This window comes from Pistacia vera, unplaced genomic scaffold (assembly GCF_008641045.1).
Source record: "Pistacia vera cultivar Batoury unplaced genomic scaffold, PisVer_v2 Contig140, whole genome shotgun sequence".
Taxonomy (NCBI): Eukaryota; Viridiplantae; Streptophyta; class Magnoliopsida; order Sapindales; family Anacardiaceae; genus Pistacia; species Pistacia vera.
In genome coordinates, this window is record NW_022195467.1 from 1,441,485 (window position 1) to 1,462,045 (window position 20,561).

At 33.5% G+C, this 20,561-nt stretch overlaps 1 protein-coding gene and 1 pseudogene across 1 annotated transcript; both read right to left on the reverse strand.

The window, feature by feature from the left end:
* Positions 1 to 240: 240 nt before the first annotated feature.
* LOC116123081 (putative wall-associated receptor kinase-like 16) lies at positions 241 to 3,511 on the reverse strand. The gene is made up of 3 exons (XM_031408866.1): positions 2,464 to 3,511; positions 2,220 to 2,369; positions 241 to 1,701 (listed from the first exon to the last, which is right to left on the reverse strand). The coding sequence occupies exons 1-3, from the start codon at positions 3,347 to 3,349 to the stop codon at positions 560 to 562; spliced, it is 2,178 nt and encodes a 725-aa protein (XP_031264726.1). The 5' UTR covers positions 3,350 to 3,511; the 3' UTR covers positions 241 to 559.
* Positions 3,512 to 12,701: 9,190 nt separating this feature from the next.
* LOC116123201 lies at positions 12,702 to 15,534 on the reverse strand (annotated as a pseudogene).
* Between the last annotated feature and the right edge of the window lie 5,027 nt (positions 15,535 to 20,561).

The following is a 20,561-nucleotide window of genomic DNA, read 5'->3' on the forward strand; positions in this document are numbered from 1 at the left end:
TTCATTTTACCCATCAATAATATATGTTTCACATTTTTGGAAAAGGATACCTTTTATCTATATGTCTGTATGTTTCCTATTGAAAGAGAGACATATAAGATCTGGTAATAATTAATAGTAATTTTTGTATTTAGCAATTCAAAACATGATAATGAACTCTTCTAAAATCTAAATAATCAAGTTACAGAAATTAAATCTCACAAATACTTTCAATTTCTATATAAATGCTTCATTGCGTACTAGTAAGAGTTAAGCAGAAATAGCATTATACAAGTAAAGTTTGAGTTATGGACCTCGCCTTATTTTTAAACATACTATTGAAACCATATAATACTATAACCACTTGACTTGTGACCGGATGGCAAAACTGTGGGTTACTCAAAGATTTTATATTTAAGTCACACAAAATAGTCATCTATTATATTTATGACTTATCTAATCCATTAGACTTGTAGGGTGTTCAATAGACACCGCAAACTAGCCTGAACACCCGATAAACAAAAAAAAAAAAAAAAAAAAGCATGTAATACTATTAATTACACATGAAATTGGATAAATGTTAAATACTATCACTGTAATTGTCAATTTCTGATAGGTTCACACTATGAGTGTCTTGTTGAGTAATCTCAAGATTTGAAAATGACGATTCACCTAACAATTTGGCAGTCTCTTCATTATTCTGCTGCGCCGAAAAATTGTAATTTAGCCTTTTCAGCCTTACAAGCTCCTCAGCAACTTCTTGCATACTAGGCCTTTTGACGCTACTACTCAAGCATCTCTTTGCAAGCTCAGCAACTTCTTCTATCTCTTCCATTTCAGCATCATCATCAGATACTTCAAACCCTAAAACCTGATTGAGACTATTGTTTTCTAATGATGACATAAAGTATTGAATCATATTAATGTTCTTCCCATATGACACACAACTGCCAGGCTTCATCCCCATTAAAAGTTCTACGAGAACGACTCCAAAACTATAAACATCACTCTTTTCTGTTAAGATACCAGTCATTAGATATTCAGGATCTAAGTAACCAAAAGTGCCCTGTACTTTGGATACCATGAGGTTTTGCCCAGGCGATATTAACACTGAAGTCCCGAAGTCAGATACTTTCGCTGTGCCGTTTTCGTCCAAGAGTATATTAGCTGACTTGACATCTCCATGAATTATTGGAGGGTTTGCTAAACAATGGAAGTAGTCAAGTGCGAGCGCAATTTCTGCAGCAATCTTGAGACGGTTCTTCCATGTCTTTAGAAGTCGTGACCGTTTGTCGTGGATATGATGAGACAAAGTTCCATTAGAGATGAACTCATATACCAGTATAGGCACTTTAGTCTCCAAACACAAACCCAAGAGCTTGACTATATTCTTATGGTTAATCTGTGAAACAATCCCAATTTCCCTTTGAAATTCTTGATTTATCTGAGTCTTGTCCACCTCTTTAGACTTCTTGACTGCAACTTGTGTCTTGTCAGGTAAAACTCCTTTGTAAACAAAACCATAAGCACCTTCTCCAAGAAACTGGCTAGTATCATAATTTTTAGTAGCTTTTGCTAGCTCCGCTTCACTAAAGATCCTCACACGTTGGTTCTTCAATATCATACCCCCATTTTCAAAGAAATTCCTCTCCTTTTTCTTTTGTTTGAATGCAATAAAAGCCAGAACTCCAATAATCACAACGAAAATAGTTGCTCCAGCAACTGCATGCAAATAATTAAATCAATTTGTAGTAATTGGAGGACCATAAATAATGAATGAAATAGTGATCTGAAACCAGCCCAGCCCGACTGGTTTAACCAGTCGGACCTAGACCCGAGGCCTTTTTCGGGTCGAATTACCCTTGTCCATTGTTTAAAAATCCCCGGTTACTTCTAGCCACTTTTTGACCCCCTCCCACTCACCCCCTACCCTCATCTGACAGCCACCCACCCTCACCTGGCCCCCCATCGCGTGATTGCAGTCACAGGATGTCAACTGTGCGATCGCAGTCGCACGCCTTCCGGGGTTCAGAACATGGGAATGAAAACTGCTAACTAGTTACATACATTTTTGAATATATAGACCATAAATGGATCTTGTTTTCGTTTTGTGTGCATTAACAAACAAAATAGGTTTTAACGAACATATCAAGATTCGAGGATTATCATTTCACATAATAATTCCTCATACATAATAAACTAATTGATTAACTGCATGAAACTTTGTAAAAGAATATTACCAGCAGCAATTGTAAGTATACGATATCCTTGACAACCGACTTTACCATCTCCTCGCATGCCAAGCGGACAGCTGCATGTGTAATTCCCCAGTGTGTTCTTGCAAGTACCTTCACATGGGTAATTTTCTGGTTCTTCGCACTCGTTAAAGTCTATTAATTTTACATAAGACTAATCAGTAAACCAATTATGATCAGAAAGTATAATTGTTTATATATAAAAAATTTTAACATAAATTTTACGTACCTTCACAGCCTTCCGGGAGATAAGGGTTTCCCCTAAATCCTTCATTGCATAAGCAACGATATCCTTGGCCATTTTTGGAATAAACACACCGAGCATCACGACCACAGGCATAATCGGGCGAATTTTTACCAGCTTCACAAGTCTCTTCTTTAGCTACCCATTCAATGGTAATATTTGATTTCATCATCTGACGTCGTTCAAGAGATTGTCGAAACTCTGAAATATCAAAACTCTCGTCCGCTAAAAATGCGTAATCACACTTATTGAATTTCCAACATTGTTTGTGATTTTCTATGGTATCGAGAGTTATATTTAATGAGTTGAGACTTTTAGGAAGTGGAGTCTGGCAACAACCAATGCCTGAACAAGAATCTCCAGTTATATTCATAGAAACAGACCGATTGTCTGAGCAAAAGGAGCCACAGAAACTCACAAAGCTCCCATTCCAGTCACCCATTCCGGCCAGAGTATCACAGCCGAAAGCTGTGAGCTTGTTTCTGGTGTCTGAGAACCTAAATAGGCCACCTCCCAGATCGATACTTTGATCAAAAATGGTCTCCTGCATTAACCCGGATTCATTGTAGCAGCGCATAGCTGAGTCAATGCTTGCAACAACGATGCCCTCTTCAATTGAAATATTGAGAGTTGCAATGTTTTCTCCAAACATCAGTGTGGCCGGGGTTTTACTACGGTTGCATTTTAGCAAGAAACTTTCGTTTTTGGCGCAGTATAGGTTGTCGATTCCGAAGGGAAAAGGAACGCTCACATCCCCACACTTTTCTTGGCAACCAGGTTTTACATTAGAGCTTGTTGTTGGCCACCATAACAGCATCATCACCCAAATCACCCACATTTTTCTGATCATTTTTAATATTTTTTCTAACATATACCGGTACCTCCTTTTATTGCATAATTATATAGGACAATAACTTATAATACAACAGAATAGGAAACTTGGGAAGAAGAAGAAGACTTGAGAGTCGTCGTTTACCGCAACTCTTCGACTTCCCCACTCACCAATAAACAATCCTTTCAAGCTGGGAAGTTCAAGTTAGACTGATTAAATTTGATCATTCTTTATCTCGGTATACAATAGATTTTTCCAAAGCTATAAGACAACAGTCTTTGTCTTATTTTTCTTTATTTTTTAATCTTATGGCAAAACAATAATAAAACTAATTGCCCCAACCCAGTTCCTCAAGGATAATTTGTCCAACTAGGTGATGGCTAGAACCAATATTTTGACCCGGTCAAACGATCAGGTATAAATCTTAATAATTTAAAAATTCAATAGCAAAATTAAATAACAATCCCAAGATCAAAGTTTGCAGCTGATTACAAATTCAATATCAAAATTCATAAAGAAGTTGAAACCTGAGTGTCCTTCGTAGCAAAATTTTACAAGTTGCAGATTAAGACAATTGAACTGATGGTTGCTGGTTCAACAAAACGTGATGGCCGATGGGCTCAAGTTTTTTCTATGCAATTTCACAAGAATCGATTCAGGCCTCGCCTTTAATTATTGTCCGTTGTGGCGGCAGATTCATACAAATCAATACAAAAATGAAATTTCCTCATTTAATATTTTAGTTATAGCCACCACACAAGTTAGTCAGGTCTTTCGGCCATTTAAAATAATCAAGACAGCTCATAATGATTTGCCGTGCTTATGATGGAGAAAGGAATAAAATATAATTTTTCACAAGACTTAATTTGCGATGATTTTCCACAAGCACAATAGATTTTCTGAAATAAAATAGCTTTCTACTCAAATGGATTCCAATATAGAGATATATGAACAAAGAACTAGAAGAGTTTACCAATCTTTAAGCACAATATTGAACTAAATTAAACTGTAGGAACTAAGTATAATTTCTACACAAGACTTAATTGGTAAATGATTTTACTTAAGCACACTGAATTTTATAAAATAAAATAGCTTTCCACTCAATGAATCCAGTAGAGAGATATGGTCAAAGGACTAGAAGAAAATATGAATCTTTTAAAAGATTTATACCTGTAGAGGCCAGAGTATATGCATTAGAATAACTATAATCTGTATTGTCTTCAGTATTTTAGAATGTAACGTATAATATGTGGTCTATATTGCGGCATTTTGCTGTTAAGATTGGGAAATGGAGTCGATTTAGGTTCCTGCAGAGTAGGTCTTGAACAAGAAAAAATTCACCAAAGGATGACTCTTAGGCCTCTGACATCTTCTGATTTGCATTCTTAGGCTCATATTTACATTCTTAAGTTTATTTCTCACACAGATCTTAACAAATCATTTTGGCATTAGAATTTCAAGGAGATAACTCTTTTTACATTTTATCATTTTCATCTAATTCATTAATCAGAAAACTTCAACAGTTGAATTGAGAATAGCAAGCTAAATTATTACACTAAAGTGTCGAGGCTAGAAGCTCAAATAACACGTTTGGTCATTATTTGCGCATTGAAAAACTCTATTAGAGAAATTAATTATGTCTTTTCTGAAATTAAATTTTAGTGCAGCACATGAAGATAAAAGACAACATTAAGGGAGGTAATTAAACTCGAAAATGAGGCTAAATTACAAATCTTGCTACCTGTATGACACTCAAATTGCCAATAGAAAAATGTATATTTAGATGGTGAAGCAGGAACTACATAATTACTTCATTATAGACAAGACTACCATGCTTAACAATCCCATTCATAATCAAATTGACACAACCCTCCCCGACCCTTCCTATCCCGCCCCAATCCTTCCTATCCCACAAGCTCTGACGCACCCATGAGACTCGAGCGATTGAGACGTGCTGTATAAAAATCTGTAAAACTTATAAAACCTGTTTACTAAATACACTTTTCATAAAACATTCTCTTGGTTTCATCATGAAAAACACAACACATAATATATATACATATATTGAAAATCTTAAAGCATATCACATTCATTTTATAAAACTCGAAACGCGAGGTATCTGGCTTTCATGTCTTTTACAGTCAAAACATGAGATAACCATATTAAATAAAACATAATTATGTAGCGGGACAAACATGACAAATTCCTATAAACCACAAGCTTGAGGGATAGTGACGAAATATGAAATGCACAAATTTCATCAATCCATAATTTATGTGATTGATTGAATTATTACATTTAATTGTTTTTATTGTTTTCTATTTTTACAATTACAAAAAGTGTATAAATTAGCATTGTACAGTTTTACACAATATAAAATATACATAAATTTTTTTGTTATCTCTTCTCTTAGCATACTTTGACAGTATCAATATCCCCAATATATCAATTCTTGACAAGACTGATTATATTTGATCATTCTCTGTCTCGGTCTACAATAGATTTTTCCAAAGCTATAAGTCAACAGTCTCTGTCTTATTTTTCTTTATTTTTTAATCTTATATTTTGAAGATGGCAAAACAATAATAAAAATAATTGCCCTAACCCAGTTCCTCAAGAATAATTTGTCCAACTAGGTGATGGTTAGAACCAATATTTTGACCTGATCAAACGATCAGGTCCCTGGTTGAATGGTTGAACCGGCTCGACCCTGTCGATCCATCATGCTCAACATAAATCTTTATAATTTAAAAATTCAATAGCAAAATTAAATAACAATCCCAAGATCATTACAAATTCAATATCAAAATTCATAAAGAAGTTGAAACCTGGGTGTCCTTCCTAGCAAAATTTTACAAGTTGCAGATTAATACAATTGGACTGATGGTTGCTGGTTCAATTGGATAACGTGTTTCGAGTTTCCAACAAAACGCGTTCATACAAATTATTGTACGTTGTGGCAGATTCATACAAATCAATGCAAAAATGAAGGCTCCGTTTGCATGTGCTTATGCCTAATTAATTGAGTGTGAAACACTCCATTGGTTTAGGCAAAGGGGATAAGAGCAAAAGTAGTTGCCATGTCTATTCATTCTTTCTTGCATCATTAAAGCTCATTCTTGGTTCTTCCTTAAAGACTAACAGTAAGTCAATGAATTCATCCATATTTATTTCAAATTTAAATCATTGGTCATATTTGTTTGAAAGTTCGTGATACTTGAATTTGTTATACTAAATCATTTCGATAGGGATTATTTGTCTATCTTTAATATTTTCATAATATCTATTATATATATACTGTGAACTATATATGATGAAGAAATAAAACATTTCGAAATAATTACTTTATATTAATTTTCCTCAATGAAAATCTTGAAGAGATATATCTGAAGAAGTGAAATTAATAATTTTCTTCTATTAATTAATTTCCTTGAAGAAGTCATCAACACATGCTAGAAGAAGTAAGATTAATGATTTCATTCTTCATTCTTCAAGAAGGAGTTTCCTTCAACGAGTAAAATAGGTTATATTATGTTCTATTAATTAATTTCCTTGAAAATTGAAACAATTTGAAAGAAATATGACCATCAAATTAAAGTGAAATATAGCCAACCGCCAACTTATCCTTAAACAAAGCATACAAGTTACTTTGCATTAACCTCAAGTATTAGGTTATAGACCCCTCCCCTTGTGGTCAGATGACAAGTCCTATAGCCAGCAGAATTAGCTATATTCAGAGATTTTGTATTCGAGTCGCAAGAGAGGCAATTATTGGTTTATCCAAAAAAAAAAAAAAAATCAGATTATAGGTAAGTGGCCTATGACCCATTACTTAAATTTTCAACCTTGAACTTTGTTTTTGGGTCTGATAGGGCCCTTTGACTGAATTTGCCAAAATTTCTTATATTTTAGATAAAACACCAAATATTTGTCTCACCTCTTCATTTTTAGGCCTAATATTTTATCCCTAACAAATATTATAACCTTGAAATTTATATTTTAGGTCATATTACTTGTCAATATTCCCATTTATAGTTGTCAAATAACCTCTTATCTCTACTTAATTACATTTTCATAGTGATGTGTCTCCCAAAGTTATCGCTCACTTAAACATTTGTATCATAATTCAATCAATCTTTAAATCATTATGTAAAGATGTAATTATCAGATAACATAACATAAATCACGTTTTTATTAAATATATTTTAATCATATTTGTTGTAACATTTGACTTGGCCATTTATTTAATAAATTGAAGTCTACTTAACCATAATAATTTGGCTATTACATGAACATTTATTCATATAAATTTTTCTTATTGAATACATCAAGCATTTCATATATAAAAAATCAAAATATAAATTTTGATTAGTGCCCTGTGCTCTAGCAGTATAAAACAAAGGATTTGACAGCTTGAACGTTCGATTGTCTGGGTGAATCCCCTGGATATCGCTCCATTGGTCACCAATGTTTAAAGGTGGAAAAAATGGGTCGGGTTAGGTGGGTCAACCCTAACCTGGCCCGCATTAGAGAGGGTTCAAGCTGGACAGCCTTATAAGTGCGAGTCAACCCTAACCTGACCCGCATGCAACCCTTGGGCGGGCCGGGTTGTTATATGGCAACCCGGCGACCTGACGGATTGCTGTTTTGTTTGTTTTGGGAGAACTCACCAACCCGGCGGGTTGGTTGAAAAAAAATAAAAAAAATAAAATTAATTTTTTTTCCAAATAACCATTTTACCCTTGAAATATAACTGTTTTATAGCAGTTTGAGAGGTCTTTTTCGTCATTTTTTCCATTTTTTTTCTATAAATAGGCTCTAAACTTTCATATTTTCTCACATCTCAAATTCTCTCATTTTCTCTAATCTCTAATTCTATTGAAATCTCTCAATTATTCTCTTTGTTTATCAATTTGCTCAATTGTTCTCATTTTAATTTTTATTAGTTTTTGCAATTTTCAATTCATATTTCGAAATTCCAATTCTCCTTCTTTAATTTTTGTATTTCTTCTATATCAATTTTTTTTTTTTTAACTACAATGGATAGATATTTCAATCCCGTCAATTCCGATGATGAAGGAAACTACTATCCTAGTCCCCCTAAATTTACTAACATAAATGCAGGAGATTCAAATAGTCCCGCTTTCCCAGTCTCAGAATCTGATACACCTCATAATATTCCCTCGATTCCTCCCCATGCTGCTACAGGTCCCGGTGGTTCTGGAAGTCATCCTCCTAATCGACATCCTCGTCCAACTTCATCTCAAGCTGAAGCGGGTTTATCAACTGCTGTCGAATGCAACGACAGACACACATTAGACGTTTGGGCGCACTTCGATAAGTTTTACGAGACAGAAAATAGAGTTCAAGTGAAGAAAGCAACATGCAAGTATTGTGAAAATGTTTATAAAGCTGATTCAGGTAATGGTACTAGTACTTTAAAACGGCAGGCTAATAAACATATTGCTCAACATGGAAATAGAGAACCATCAAACTCAAATAACAATATGGGTACTACTTTGGTTATAATTCTGATGTATATAGGAACAATTAACTTTATATTGTGCAACTGATCAACTATTAATATGGACTGAAGAAAAAGATTTATAAAAAATCATTTTTTCAAGGATTTAAAAATTATTCTAAAACTGCAACTAGAAATATTTAATAAAATTGTTTGGGAAAATGAAATTAGAATTAAAAAATAAAATACATGTTGTCATGTTAGTGTGGCTTAATGCCGATATTTGAGGTGGTAGAGCTAAACAAATTATATTGTGTGGACTAGTCATTATTTGATAACGAATGTAAATTAAATAAATCTTTATTAGGATTTAGATTAATGGAGTGGATCATAGTAGTCACAAATTTTAATAAAATGTTAAGTTTTAGAAGATTATGATGTTATTAATAAGTGATAAGTAACTTTAGTAATGCAAGTGCTAATAGTACAACTATAGATTTTTTTTAAAATTATTATCCTTTTATAACAATTTGAAGTTTTTTCACCAACGTTGTGATGTCATAATATTAATTAATTGTGAAAAGTGTATGAAAACAATTAAAGATAATATTGATAGAATTAGAGAATCTTTAGCTTGGATTTAATAGTAATAAAAGAAATGTGAATTTCAAGATGCTTGTATAAAATCAAATATGTCTCTAGAAATTTTGCATTAGACATGCTGTGTAGATGAATAGTACTTATTTAATGCGATTCATGTTACCTTATGTAAATATAATTAGTTATTTTGTACAAATAATAGAGGTCCTCATTATTTGGTGGAAAATGATGGCATATAGCTAAAATATTTCATTCTTTTCTTAAATTTTTACTAATCCACTTACACTTTTGTATGTATATCTACTATCCATTGTAATACTACAATTAAAAATTTACGTTTTACAAAAAACAAAAACAATGAAATTTTAAGGGGACCAATAAAGGCAATGAAATTTTTTTTAATATTTGAAACCCATCCTTTTCTTTATTGTTTAGGTCTATATTTAATCCAGAATTAAATTAGAGGTTTAGAAAATGGTTTAGCACATAAGTGAAAATTTACAAGAAGCATATGCCAATCAATAGGAGAGGTAAAAATGTCTTGCAGATTATATTTCCAATATAAAAAGGTATGGGAACCGCAAAGAGGCGAAATATCCAGGGAAGTTGCATCAGAAGAAACAAATAAGACTTCTACTCCGACCTACCAAAGCATAGCTGCCTCTTCAGAAGCACCACCACCACCACCAACAAAACTAAATACTGCTTCCATGCAGTCAAGTAATGAGCTTCAACATATTTGGCAAACCCGAAATGTTACCAGCAATCCACAACAAGAGCCAACTTTGATGTCTTAGAATATTGGAAAACCAGAAAATGTTTTTCTAGTATTATCAAACTTGCCTTGGATGTTTCGCTTTCCTGTCTCAACCGTCTCATCCGAACAAACATTTAGGCAAGTGGAAGAATTTAAATGAAAGGAAGACTAAACTTTCACAAAAAATGATGAAGTCCTCACATGTCTTCGAGATTGGGAACGGTCGCCCATCAAGATCAATACGAGGTTGTCGAATACTTTAATAGAATCATTTCAATTTTGTAATGAGATGATACAGATGAGGGAGGTCTAGTAACCACCCCCAAATCAGTTGTTTTGTAAATTGTAACTTGTAAATTAATGTCCATTATGCACTCTTTTTTCTTTACCAAGTTTTGTCCCATTAGGTTTTTTTGGTGAGGTTTTACGAGGGCAATAATTGTTTTAATTTCTTATTTTATTTTTTGATAAATGAATAAATCTAATTTTTCTTATAATACAATAAAAAAAAATAAATATCAATATTAATACAATAAAATTGAATTAATATTTGAAATGTTAACAAAAAAAAAAAAATAATTTAATTGAATTATTGATATTTGAAAAGTTAACTAAAAATAATTACATTTATTCATTTATAAATGTTAATTATTCATTTGAAAAGTTAACTAAACAAAACACAAGAAAAAAAAAATAAAAAAAAGGGGCTAACCCGGCCCGACCCGCCAACCCTAACCCGCCTGGGCTAGCCAATCCTAACAAGTGGCAGGCCTAAGCCGACCTGCCTTTCCAAAACCAGTAACCCGCCATAGGCCGGGCCAGGCGGGGTGGTGCCGGGTGGGTTACTTTTCCAACATTACCCATGTTTCCAATTATACTGTATTCATCCTCCTCCACAAGCTTTCTTCTTTCTTCTGGGGACAACGACATTTTCCCACCCAAGGTTTGGCAACACTTTCCCACCCTTCAAGTTTTAAAATGACACTTTCCCACCCTTTGTTAGATTTTGTTATGATTTATGTTAATATTTTACATAAAAGACGAAAATACCCTTAAATATTTGACCTTATAAATTTTTTATTATTTTTTAATTAGCCAAAAATTTAAAAAAGAAAAAATAATTAGCCCCACCTTAAAAGTTAGGAGTAATGCTATAGAATTGTTTAAAGTTAAATGATATTAATATTTATTTATTTATAATGTCATCAATACCTCATCTACTATTATTCAATAATCTACTAAATTTATAATGTTTTTCATGATATAACGTTTTTTATTTTTACTAATTAACATAGAAAATCAATATTCCTAATTAATTAAATAAACAAAGGAAAAAAAAAAATATTTACATTTGAACTAATAAAAAATCGAGTAAAGACTTTGACTTAACTAAATTTTAATTTATAATAAACTAGTTAAGAAATAAACTATTTAAGGATATTTTCATCTTTTTAGTCAAATATTAACAGAAAACACTAACAAAACCTGACAAAGGGTGGAAAAGTGTCATTTTGAAACTTGATGGGTAAGAAAGCGTCGTTTTGCCAAACCTTGGGTGTGAAAATGTCTTTCTCCCTTTCTTCTGCTTTGAACTCAAATGTTGTTCCATTATACAATGTTTCCCTGAACCCAAAAATTACGCTCAAAGATTAACATTATTGCTAGCCCCATATTATGGTGGCTGTTCCCCCTTTATTCAAATGTTATTCCACCCGAGGCATTTATTCTATGAAATGGGGAGGCTTGTCATGTTCCTCACTAAAGTTATATTCCCTCTTTTATTAAAGGGAACATTGTGGGCAGCCAAAAACTTCTTTTTCCTTTGTCGATTTTTCTACCACGTTTTCCCAGGCGGTTTTATGGACTCCAGTGTCCAATGCCTCAAGTTCATGTCCAGTGAACCCAAATCTTGATTACCCGTGACTATGGTGTTCTTGTCATTACTGTTTATTTATTTATTTTTAATCATAAGGGATGTTTGAGCTAATTTATACGCATTTAAACTAATCTTTCAGGATACTGAAACTATTGGCCAGATAAAAGCTTCAGTGGACACTACCATTAGCATGCAAGATTATTTTTCATTTTACCCATCAACAATATATGTTTCATATTTTTGGAAAAGGATACCTTTATCTATATGTCTGTATGTTTCCTATTGAAAGATGACATATAAGATCTGGTAATAATTAATAGTAATTTTTGTATTTAGCAATTCAAAACATGTTAATGAACTCTTCTAAAATCTAAATAATCAAGTTACAGAAATTAAATCTCACAAATACTTTCAATTTCTATATAAATGCTTCATCGCGATTACTAGTAAGAGTTAAGCCGAAATAGCATTATATAAGTAAAGTTTCAGTTATGGACCTCATCTTATTTTTAAACAAACTATTGAAAACATATAATAACTATTTGACTTGAGACCGGATGTCAAAACTGTAGGTTATTCAAAGATCTTATATTTGAGTTGCACAAAATGGTCACCTATTACATTAATGACTTACCTAACCTATTAGGCTTGTAGGGTGTTCAATAAACACTGCAAACTAGTCCAAACACCCCGATCAATAAAAAAAAAAAAAAAAAAGCATATAATACTATTAATTATTACACATGAAATTAGTTAAATGTCAAATACTATAACTATAATTCTCAATTTCTGATAGGTTCACGCTATGAGTGTCTTGTTGAGTAATCTCAAGATTTGAAAATGACGATTCACCTAACAATTTTTCAGTCTCTTCACTATTCTGCTGCGCCGAAAAATTGTCATTTAGCCTTTTCAGCCTTTCAAGCTCCTCAGCAACTTCTTGCATACTAGGCCTTTTGACGCTACTACTCAAGCATCTCTTTGCAAGCTCAGCAACTTCTTCTATCTCTTCCATTTCAGCATCATCATCAGATACTTCAAACCCTAAAACCTGAATGAGACTATTGTTTTCTAACGATGACATAAAGTGTTGAATCACACTAATGTTCTTCCCATATGACACACAACTGCCAGGCTTCATCCCCATTAAAAGTTCTACAAGGACGACTCCAAAACTATAAACATCACTTTTTTCTGTTAAGATACCAGTCATTAGATATTCAGGATCTAAGTAACCAAAAGTGCCTTGTACTTTTGAGACCATGAGGTTTTGCCCAGGCGATATTAACACTGAAGTCCCGAAGTCAGATACTTTCGTTGTGGCGTTTTCGTCCAAGAGTATATTAGCTGACTTGACATCTCCATGAATTATTGGGGGTTTGCTAAAGAATGGAAGTAGTCAAGTGCGAGCGCAATTTCTGCAGCAATCTTGAGACGGCTCTTCCATGTCTTTAGAAGTCGTGACACGTTTGTCATGGATATGATGAGACAGAGTTCCATTAGAGATGAACTCGTATACCAGAGGCATTTAGTCTCCAAACACAAACCCAGAGCTTGACTAATTCTTATGGTTAATCTGTGAAACAATCCCAATTTCCTTTGAAATTCTTGATTTATCTGAGTCTTGTCCACCTCTTTAGACTTCTTGACTGCAACTTGTGTCTTGTCAGGTAAAACTCCTTTGTAAACAAAACCATAAGCACCTTCTAAGAAATGGCTATTATCATAATTTTTAGTGCTTTTGCTAGCTCCGCTTCACTAAAGAATCTCACACGTTGGTTCTCAATATCATACCCCCATTTTCAAGAAATCCTCTCCTTTTTTTTTTGTTTGAATGCAATAAAACCCAGAACTCCAATAATCACACACGAAAATAGCTGCTCCGGTAACTGCATGAAAAAATTAAATCAATTGTAGTAATTGGAGGACCATAAATAATGAATGAAACAGTATCTGAAACCCGGCCCGGCCTGGCTGATATAACCGGTCGGACCTAGACCGGGGCCTTTTTCGAGTCAAATTACCCTGTCCTTGTTTAAAAATCCCTAACTTGACCATCAGCTACTTCTAGCCACTTTTTTACGCCCCAGCCCCTCCCATCACCCCCCACCCTCATCTGACCGCACCCACCCTCACCTGACCCCCATCGCGTGATTGCAGTCACAGGATGTCAGCTGTGCGATCGCAGTCGCACGCCCTCCGGGGTCAGAACACGGGAATGAAAACTGCTAACTGGTTGCATATATTTTTGAATATATAGACCATAAATAGATCTTATTATCGTTTTGTGTGCATTAACAAACAAAATAGGTTTTAACGAACATATCAAGATTCCAGGATTATAATTCATATCATAATTCCTCGTACATAATAAACTAATTGATAACTGCATGAAACTTTGTAAAAGAATATTACAGCAGCAATTGTAAGTATACGATATCTGACAAACGACTTTACCATCTCCTCGCATGCCAAGCGGACAGCTGCATGTGTAATTCCCCACTGTGTTCTTGCAAGTACCTTCACATGGGTAATTTTCTGGTTCTTCGCACTCGTTAACGTCTATTAATTTTACATAAGACTAATCAGTAAACCAATTATGATCAGAAAGTATAATTGTTTATATATCAAAATTTTTAACATAAATTTTACGTACCTTCACAGCCTTCTGGGAGATAAGGGTTTCCCCTAAATCCTTCCTTGCATAAGCAACGATATCCTTGGACATTTTTGGAATAAACACACCGAGCTTCACGGCCACAGGCATAATCGGACGAATTTTTACCAGCTTCACAAGTCTCTTCTTTAGCTACCCATTCAATGGTAATATTTGATTTCATCTTCTGACGTGGTTCAAGAACAAGAGATTGTTGCAACTCTGAAATATTAAAACTCTCGTCCGCTAAAAATGCGTAATCACACTGATTGAATTGCCAAAATTGTGTGTGGTTTTTTACAGTACTAAGAATTATAATTAATGAGTTGAGACTTTTAGGAAGAGGAGTCTGGCAACAACCAATGCCTGAACAAGAATCTCCAGTTATATTCATAGAAGGAGGCCGATTCTCTGAGCACAAGGAGCCACAGGCACTCGCAAAGCTCTCATTCCGGTCAGTCATTGCGGCCGTAGTATCACAGCCGAAAGCTGTGAGCTTGTTTCTGGTGTCTGAGAACCTAAATGGGCCACTTCCCAGAGTGATATTTTGATTAAAAACGGTCTCCCGCATTAACCCGGATTCATTGTAGCAGCGCATAGCTGAGTCAATGCTTGCAACAACGATGCCCTCTTCAATTGAAATATTGAGAGTTGCAATGTTTTCTCCAAACATCAGTGTGGCCGGGGTTTTACTACGGTCGCATGTTAGCAAGAAACTCTCGTCTTTGGCGCAGTTTAGGTTGTCGATTCCGAAGGGAAAAGGAACGCTCACATCCCCACACTTTTCTTGGCAACCAGGTTTTACATGAGAGCTTGTTGTTGGCCACCATAACAGCATCATCACCCAAATCACCAACATTTTTCTGATCATTTTTAATATTTTTTCTAACATATACCGGTACCTTCTTTTATTGCATAATTATATAGGACAATAACTTATAATACAACAGAAGAGGAAACTTGGGAAGAAGAAGAAGACTTGAGAGTCGTCTTTTACCGCAACTCTTCGACGTCCCCACTCACCAATAAACAGTCCTTTCAAGTAAAGTTCAGTTAGACTGATTATATTTGATCATTCTTTTTCTCGGTCTACAATAGATTTTTCCAAAGCTATAAGACAACAGTCTTTGTCTTATTTTTCTTTATTTTTTAATCTTATGGCAAAACAATAATAAAAATAATTGCCCCAACCCAGTTCCTCAAGGATAATTTGTCCAACTAGGTGATGGTTAGAACCAATATTTTGACCCGGTCAAAAACGATCAGGTCCCCGATTGAGTGGTTGAACCGGTTCGACCCTGCCGGTCCATCATGCTCAACATAAATCTTAATAATTTAAAAATTCAATAGCAAAATTAAATAACAATCCCAAGATCAAAGTTTGCAACTGATTACAAATTCAATATCAAAATTCATAAAGAAGTTGAAACCTGGGTGTCCTTCCTAGCAAAATTTTACAAGTTGCAGATGAAGACAATTGAACTGATGGTTGCTGGTTCAACAAAACGTGTTCTGTGATGGCCGATGGGCTCAAGTTTTTTCTATGCAATTTCACAAGAATCGATTCAGGCCTCACCTTTAATTATTATCCGTTGTGGTAGATTCATACAAATCAGTACAAAAATGAAATATCCTCATTTAATATTTTAGTTATAGCAACCACACAAGTTAGTCAAGACAGCTCATAATTGAAAGAAAATTTTGGAAGAATTTATTGGATGTGTTTCTACAAGTTAGCGAGCACAGTGATTTGCCGTGCTTATAATGGAGAAAGGAATAAAATATAATTTTTCACAAGACTTAATTTGCGATGATTTTCCACAAGCACAATAGATTTTCTGAAATAAAATAGCTTTCTACTCAAATGGATTCCAATATAGAGATATATGAACAAAGAACTAGAAGAGTTTACCAATCTTTAAGCACAATATTGAACTAAATTAAACTGCAGGAACTAAATATAATTTCTACACAAGACTTAATTGGTAAATGATTTTACTTAAGCAAACTGAATTTTATAAAATAAAATAGCTTTCCACTCAATGAATCCAGTAGAGAGATATGGTCAAAGGACTAGAAGAAAATATGAATCTTTTAAAAGATTTATAACTGTAGAGGCCAGAGTATATGCATTAGAATAACTATAATCTGTATTGTCTTCAGTATTTTAGAATGTAACGTATAATATGTGGTCTATATTGCGGCATTTTGCTGTTAAGATTGGGAAATGGAGTCGATTTAGGTTCGTGCAGAGTAGGTCTTGAACAAGAAAAAATTCACCAAAGGATGACTCCTAGGCCTCTGCCGTGTTCAGGTTATCATTTTTCAGAACCTGTGACATCTTCTGATTTGCATTCTTAGGCTCATATTTACATTCTTAAGTTTCTTTCTCACACAGATCTTAACAAATCATTTTGGCATTAGAATTTCAAGGAGATAACTCTTTTTACATTTTATCATTTTCATCTAATTCATTAATCAGAAAACTTCAACAGTTAAATTGAGAATAGCAAGCTAAATTATTACACTAAAGTGTCAAGGCTAAAAGCTCAAATAACACGTTTGGTCATTATTTGCGCATTGAAAAACTCTATTAGAGAAATTAATTATGTCTTTTCTGAGAGTAAATTTTAGTGCAGCACATGAAAAGATAAAAGACAACATTAAGGGAGGTAATTAATCTCGAAAATGAGGCTAAATTACAAATCTTGCTACCTGTATGACACTCAAATTGCCAATAGGAAAATGTATATTTAGATGGTGAAGCAGCAACTACATAATTACTTCATTATAGACAAGACTACCATGCTTAACAATCACATTCATAATCAAATTGACACAACCCTCCCCGACCCTTCCTATCCCGCCCCAATCCTTCCTATCCCACAGGCTCTGGCGCACCCATGAGACTCGGGCGATCGAGACGTGCTGTATAAAAATCTGTAAAACTTGTAAAACCTGTTTAATAAATACACTTTTCATAAAACATTCTCTTGGTTTCATCATGAAAAACATAACACATAATATATATACATATTTTGAAAATCTTAAAACATATCAGATTCAATTTATAAAACTCGAAACGCGAGGTTTTAGACTTTCATGTCTTTTACAGTTAAAACATGAGATAACCATATGAAATAAAACATAATTCTGTAACGGAACAAACATGACAAATTTCTATAAACCACAAGCTTGAGGGAGAGTGACGAAATATAGAATGCATAAATTCTATCGATCCATAATTTAGGTGATTGATTGAATTATTATATTTAATTATTTTTCTTATTTTCCATTTTTATAATTACAAAAAATGTATAAATTAGCACGGTATAGTTTTACACAATATAAAATATACATAAATCTTTTTCTCCTTTCTCTTCTCTTAGCATAATACTCTTTGCCTCTTCATATTAATTCTTGACAAGACTGATTATATTTGATCATTCTCTATCTCGGTCTACAATAGATTTTTCCAAAGCTATAAGTCAACAGTCTTTGTCTTATTTTTCTTTATTTTTTAATCTTATATTTTAAAGATGGCAAAACAATAAGAGTAATGTTACAGTTATCGGTGGGTGTGCATCGAATTTATGCATCGAATGACGTATCATAATCTTGACCGTTGATTTATTATCAGTTAATATTAATCAACGGTCAGGATTTTGTCACGTTATTCGATGCACAAATTCGGTGTAAACTTTTTGATAACTCTATCATTTTTCAAAAAATAATAAAAATAATTGTCCCAACCCAGTTCCTCAAAGATAATTTGTCCAACTAGGTGATGGTTAGAACCAATATTTTGACCCAAACAAACGATCAAGTCCCCGGTTGAGTGGTTGAACCGGCTCGACCCTGCCGGTCCATCATGCTCAACATAAATCTTAATAATTTAAAAATTCAATAGCAAAATTAAATAACAATCCCAAGATCATTACAAATTCAATATAAAGAAGTTGAAACCTAGGTGTCCTTCCTAGCAAAATTTTACAAGTTGCAGATTAAGGGGGTGTTTGTCTAAGCTTATAAGCTGGCCAAACTTGCTTATAAGCTCTAAAATTAAGCTGACCTGTTTGTTTATAATCTTTTTGAGCTTATAAGTTGAGTTTATAAGCCAAAAAAAATAAGTTGGGGGGGAGGTACTTTTTTTTTTGGCTCATAAACACTCTGCTTATAAGCTAGTTTGACCAAGTATATTACCACATTATCCTTATTTAATTTTAAAATTTCATAGTATACCCTTATTTAATGTAGTAACCCTTTTAGTCATTTTATAATAAAATGTACTTATAAGCCACATTTTACCAAACACGTCAATTACTTATCAGTCACTTATAAGTACTTTAACCAAACACGTAATTGCTTAAAATTTTAAATGCTTATACTTGTTACTTATAAGCTAATTTTATAAGCTAATTTTTATAAGCTCAGACAAATACCCCCTGAGACAATTGGACTGATGGTTGCTGGTTCAATTGGATGACGTGTTTCGAGTTTCCAACAAAACGCGTTCATACAAATTATTGTACGTTTAATTATTGTACGTTGTGGCAGATTCATACAAATCAATGCAAAAATGAAGTCTTTTTCTCAAGTTTTTTCTATGCAATTTCACAAGAATCGATTCAGGCCTCACCTTTAATTATTGTACGTTGTGGCAGATTCATACAAATCAATGCAAACATGAAGTCTTGTTCTCGAGTTTTTTCAATGCAATTTCACAAGAATCGATACAGGTCTGACCTTTAAGAGTAATGTTAAACTTTTATATATATATTTTTTTTTTTATAATTTTCATTACATCAAAGTATAATATATCATAATCACATAAAATTTTAATTATTTTTAATTTTTAATATTATAATAAAATTTATATAATTATAACATATATCACGTGATGATATTAATAAATAGTGTAAATATAATATTACTCCACCTTTAATTACTGAAAAATGAAGTTTTTTTCTCAGAGTTTTTTTTATGCAATTCACAAGAATTGATTGATTGATGAAAGAGGACTGCCAATGCCTCTTAACCCAGAACGAAAGTGAGACAGCTAAGCGTCAAAACGACAGCGTACAGAACCGTGACATACGGTTCGAATAGGGACCCACCGTTTGTGATGAGGCACAGATAAAGTCAAGCGGCATCCGTTAGATTCACTGAAAAGCTTTTGGTCAAACAAGATCTTGTGATCCAGGCTGTAAAATTGGCACAGTGCATGCGATTTATCTCTCGCTTTGCTTGCCGACAATAAGGTTCTCTAGATGGGCCATTTTGGGCCTTATTTATTGGCTTTGGATTTTCTAATAATGGGCCCCCCGCTGTACTATTCTTTTGTACTACACTGTCAAAGACTTGTGGTGTGGAGAGTCGACTTGTCGTTTTCTGCTAGTTATTGCTTTGCTAACTTACTCCTTCTAATGGAGTTACTAAGTTTGTGTTTTTCAATAAAATTAGTATTTTTTTTATTAATTTAAATAATATATTATGTGTAACATTATTTATTTTTCTCTTTGCTTTCTTAGTCCAAATTCACACTAAAAATGGGGTCGGGGTCAAGGTTGAGGACCTTCCTCTCTTAACCCTAATGATGTCGCCCCTTCAACCCTAGCCCTAACTCTAAACGTTCAAAAGCGAAGGCAAGTATTCTTTCACGGGGAATACAATACCATCTTTAATCAATTAACTTATAAATCTTCAAATTTTCACTTTCACTTATCCTTGATTATAGGCAAAGATAAATTTATGAATTAACTTTTAAATAGAGTCACCAACCTCCACTTATCAATAAATAATAGACCCATTCTTGGTTTAAAGGTTTTTACGTTTTTTGTTAATCTTAATTGTAATCAAAATTTATAAATAAAGTATAATTATTGTTTGAAGTAGGAG